At 50.0% G+C, this 5206-nt stretch overlaps 1 protein-coding gene across 1 annotated transcript; it reads left to right on the forward strand.

Moving 5' to 3' along the window:
- The first annotated feature begins 2839 nt into the window (after positions 1-2839).
- Positions 2840-4747, forward strand: Sox17 (SRY-box transcription factor 17). The gene is made up of 2 exons (XM_051159625.1): positions 2840-3258; positions 3731-4747. Exons 1-2 carry the CDS (start codon positions 2952-2954, stop codon positions 4696-4698), a joined length of 1275 nt encoding a protein of 424 aa, XP_051015582.1. The 5' UTR covers positions 2840-2951; the 3' UTR covers positions 4699-4747.
- The last annotated feature ends 459 nt before the right edge of the window (positions 4748-5206 follow it).

The raw sequence follows: 5206 nt of genomic DNA on the forward strand, positions 1-5206 counted from the left end.
CGGTTGCCCCCAACACTCCTCCCAAAGTATCTGTCAAGAATGGTCAGCAGACGTTAGATCTAGGTAAGAGGACGGGAAGGGAACTAGTCTTGGGAAAGCGCCATATTTCCTGATAGATTTGTTAAGTAAAGTACTACCTTGTGACTCCAAGGGAGGCTCTTTTAAGAAATGGAGCAGAAGAGCCAAAATGTGTTAGTAGTTTGTGCTTCCTTTCACACAGTATTTAATTTTCAAGGATGAGTGCAAATAATGCCGGAGCACCCATGGGCTTTCTTTCCCAACACTTTCTGGGTGTTCTAGGTTCCCCTCACCGAACAAGAACAGAAGGAAGAACCCACGTAAAAATGATGCAAATACATTTTCTAGACCTACACCTGTATTATATTTCTGTTGTCTCTTTGCTTTCGGAGAAATCAGTCAAGACAGAGAAGATAGAGAAAATGCATTCTGGACCCGGTACTGTTTTCAGGCTTCATTCCAAACAAAACTCTTAGTTTGTAAAAGATTTCACACACACAGAGAAAATTCGGCCCTGGGATCTTTGAAAAGATGTCTGTTCCGAGCTGCAGAAGAAAGAGTCCACCATGGAGGTGAGGGCCTGTGCCTGCCCGAGCTGCTGGTAAGCAGGAGAGGGGTAAGCAGGGAGATGCTTTCTCAAAACAAACAAACAAACAAACAAACAAACAAAAAGATTTTAAAAAAGAGCAACTGGCTATAGATTGAACTTGTATTATTGCTATGTCTACCCCTATAGTTTGCTCAGTTAAACATTTGAAATAAATTTTTTTGTCTTACTTGTAAGGCAATGTGTTTTTAAAGAAAAATATAAAGCTTTGAGGAAAAGCACATCACCAGTTAAATTTGAGATCAACTGCTTTCAAATCACCAATTAAAAAAAATTTTTTTTCTCTGATTTGTTAAGGCAGATTTAACACCCCCCCCACCACCACCATGAACCTTACAGACCGGAGGACTTTAACTGCCTTGTCACTGTTCTCTCTGTACAACTACCAGTTGTATACAGGACAGAGGTTCACTGCTGCTTTACAAACATAGCAAATTAAAGAAAAGCTGGATTCTGTATGAGGTGCTTGTTTGTTTGGAGAAAAAGTAGTTCTAGAAACAGATGGCCAGAAGCTAGCAAAATCTCTCTGCTTTTTGGAACCCGCAGTATGCCAGACTTGGTCTCTGAAATAGCGCACAAGAAAGCCTTAAACATGGTACCCATCATAGGCACATGGAGGGCCATCCCAGGCCCAGGAGCAACTGATACTTTTAAATCAGCTCTTCATAGTAAGCACAATCAGTTTTGGAAACCGCTGTGTTGGTCTTTCTTTTTCTTTCTTTCTTCCTTCCTTTTGAGACAAGGTTGCATGTAGCTCAGGCTAGCCTCTAATTCCACATGTAGCTGAGGATGATGTTGAATTTATTATTCTGCTTCCATTTTTTCAAGTGTTGGAATTACGGAATCACAGGCAATAGCCATCACATGGGCTTTCTTCTATGCTGGCTTCTTCTTGCCTGGTAGGTGAGCATTCTAACTGAGCTATATGCCCCCACCAGCCCTCAGATTTTCCTCCTTCAAAATTATGCAAAATAACTATGTTAGCGCTCTTAGAAAACAACACAAATATGCAAACAAATTCAAATGCAACCCGGAGCTTGTGTACTTTTAGTGCTCCTGGTTTGCCGGCTGGCTGGTGTGATCAAGGTCCTGCCTGTGGAGCATGCCTGTGGAGACTCAGTTTCCCCACCTGGAAGCTATAATGCTGGCCATTCGAAAGACTAGTTGGGGGCTGAATTAGTTTGCTAACGTTTGGAGGGTGCTGAAGGGCTGGCTCCTGGGAAAGTGTGTTTAGAAGGACATAGAAAAGTGGGTTTAGGTCTGAGATGAATCTAAGATTTTTTCTTTCATTCCAATCTTAAGAAATATATAGAAACTCTGTAACCATTTGTCAGGGTAACCTACGGATTTTGCTGCTTAAATGGACTGACCCTTTTCCTCCAAGGAGCGGCATGGGGCTGCTGTCTTTGCATTTTATTTTATATTTTATTTTTGCGGCGTTTGGGATGGAACCATAGCCTCTTGCTACTCTTTAGAAATAAAACCAAGTTTTGTCTCTTTTATTGAACACACGTGAGCAGCTTTTGTTATATATATTTTATGTTTCACACAGAAATTTTCAAGGGTTGACTTGAACTTTTAATTCGTTGAGTGGTGAAATATTAGTGATGTAACATTTTATATTAAACTTCGTTTTTTAAATTAAAATCTACCTTGGACGTTTTTGATATAACATAAACATGTTGACTTCTTGGGAGAAGAACAGGATTCCGCCCCCCACCCCCGAAAAACCATGTGAAGGTAATTGCCTCCTGTAATAAATACGTGTTTTTTCTTTTTAAATAATGGAATGGATAGCTAGTGTGTTAATATGAACTACCTCGGACCAATGTTTCAATATTCCGGTACAGTGAGCACCCCCAGGCAGCTGTATTTCAGCAGTCCTATTTGCCGAAGTCGAGAGGACTTGGCGCCGGAGCCCGGCTCCAGCCAGTTTTCCCTCCCCGGCAGGTGTAGCCCTAGGCTCTGCCGGGGGAGGGGAAACAGGCGGGTGTGGGGTTGAACTGAGACTTGGGACTCGGACCACCGGCTGGGCGGGGGCCTAGCGACTGGGGTCCGGCCCGCCCCCGCCGCGCCATTGGCCGCATCTATAAAGAAAAGGGCCAGCGGCCCGGGGACACCCGCAGTGTCACTGAGTAGACCGCTAGTGCAGGCGGCGGGTGGGTTAGGACTAGCTGGTGAAGCAGCGGGAAGTTTGCGCCCTAGCCGACTTTATACGTCGTCCGTCTGGGCATCTCCAGGCTAGCTTTCCATCCCTGCTCCAGAGTCCAGGGAAAGCAGCGTGTCCCGTGGCGGGTAGCGGAGCGCGGGGTCGGTCTGGAGCGCCATGAGCAGCCCGGATGCGGGATACGCCAGTGACGACCAGAGCCAGCCCCGGAGCGCGCTGCCCGCGGTGATGGCTGGGTTGGGCCCCTGCCCCTGGGCCGAGTCCCTGAGCCCCCTCGGGGACGGGAAGGTGAAAGGCGAGGTTGTGGCGAGTAGCGGGGCGCCAGCCGGGAGCTCCGGCAGAGCCAAAGCTGAGTCTCGCATCCGGCGGCCGATGAACGCCTTCATGGTGTGGGCGAAAGACGAGCGCAAGCGGCTGGCACAACAGAACCCGGATCTGCACAACGCAGAGCTGAGCAAGATGCTAGGTGAGTGCGACTGGGGGACCTAAGCCACCACGGGCACTCCAGCGAATAGCTGAGCCACGTCCTTGGGACCGAGGGTGCCTTTTCTTTTTCTTTTCTTTTCTCTCTTTTTTCTTTGTTGAGTCTTGCCCCCACCCGCCCCCCCTCACTCCTGACACAACCAGTGTACTATAGACTCAATTCCTAAAGCCGTCCTGGCTTTTTGGTCTTTAGGGCCCAAGATTGGGTGCAAGAGTTTCTCAGCGCTTCGTAGTGGCGATCTGGACACCCCGGGTGCCTACCCCTTACGAGTGTAGGAGACTTTGTCAGTTTTTTGTTTTTGTTTTTTCCGAATTAACGAGATAGGCTAGGGAGAAAGCCTCTTTTAGGCGGTCTGTAAAGACCGGTTCGCTCTATTAAAGGTTGCACGGCAGAGGGGCCTGGGCGCGGGAGCTCAGCTGGCTACCGCTGAGGGCATCTCCGCCTTCCCTTGCAGGCAAGTCCTGGAAAGCGTTGACGTTGGCGGAGAAGCGGCCCTTCGTGGAAGAGGCCGAGCGGCTGCGGGTGCAGCACATGCAGGACCACCCCAACTATAAGTACCGGCCACGGCGGCGCAAGCAGGTGAAGCGCATGAAGCGGGTGGAGGGAGGCTTCTTGCACGCTCTCGCTGAGCCTCCGGCCGGCGCCCTGGGCCCCGAAGGCAGTCGCGTGGCCATGGATGGCCTGGGCCTGCCTTTCCCGGAGCCGGGTTTCGCGGCCGGTCCGCCGCTGTTGCCCCCGCACATGGGCGCCCACTACCGCGACTGCCAGGGCTTGGGCGCGCCCGGGCTCGACGGCTACACTTTGCCCACTCCGGACACATCCCCGCTGGATGGCGTGGAGCAGGACCCGGCCTTCTTTGCTGCCCCGCTGCCAGGGGACTGCCCGGCGGCCGGCGCCTATAGTTACGCGCAGGTCTCGGACTACACGGTGCCCACAGAGCCCCCCGCTGTCCCTATGCGAGTGGGACCGGATCCCTCGGGTCCTTCGATGTCGGGGATCCTGGCGCCCCCCAGCGCCTTGCACCTGTACTACGGTGCGATGGGCTCACCCCCGCCGAGCGCCGGGCGCGGTTTCCACGCGCAGCCCCAGCAGCCGCTTCAACCGCAGGCACCACCACAACCGCCGCCGCCTCCGCCACCGCCGCCGCAGCACCCTGCGCACGGCCCAGGCCAGCCTTCGCCCCCTCCCGAGGCTCTGCCCTGCAGGGACGGCACGGAACCCACCCAGTCCACTGAGCTGCTTGGGGAGGTGGACCGCACGGAATTCGAACAGTATCTGCACTTTGTGTATAAACCTGAGATGGGTCTTCCCTACCAGGGACATGACTGCAATGTGAACCTCTCAGACAGCCATGGAGCCATTTCCTCCGTGGTGTCCGACGCTAGCTCAGCGGTCTACTACTGCAACTACCCCGACATTTGATGGTTGCCGACCCCAGATCTGCAGGCCAGAAGCAGTGTTACACACTTCCTGGAAACGCTAAGGAAATCCTTAGCGTCAAGCTGTTTTGTTTTTAAGTTGCCTTGGCATATAATTTATGGTAATTTATTTTGTCTGCCACTTGAACAATTGAGGGGCTACATGAGATTTTGTTTTAAATGCATTGAGGGACTTGTTCCCCACATCACTGTCTGGTTTCAACCGGTTTTAAATATCTCACCAACTTATTCCATTTCTTGAAAGTGTATTTATCCAAAGAAATTTTGTCATGCGTGTTTTTTCAATCTTAAATAAAATCTGGAATCTTTTAAAAATCAACTTCTATCACACTGGTTTTATCAAAAATTAAAGATCAACAGTGAATATTATACCATTAGAAGTGTAGAGTTAATTAAAAATTTTTCATTTTCTTACAATGGTACACCCAAATGCATTCAAGAAACCCTAAATATTTATAAATGGTGGGGTGTTCAGATGTAATGTAATTGTT

Source organism: Acomys russatus, chromosome 2, assembly GCF_903995435.1.
Source record: "Acomys russatus chromosome 2, mAcoRus1.1, whole genome shotgun sequence".
In the NCBI taxonomy this organism is placed as follows: domain Eukaryota; kingdom Metazoa; phylum Chordata; class Mammalia; order Rodentia; family Muridae; genus Acomys; species Acomys russatus.

Excerpts from the sequence above, each read along its gene's own strand:
- Sox17 (XM_051159625.1), top strand. The coding sequence starts at position 2,952 with ATGAGCAGCCCGGATGCGGGATACGCCAGTGACGACCAGAGCCAGCCC. Across the intron at positions 3,259-3,730 it reads AGAGCTGAGCAAGATGCTAG|GCAAGTCCTGGAAAGCGTTG; the intron begins GTGAGTGCGACT and ends CTTCCCTTGCAG.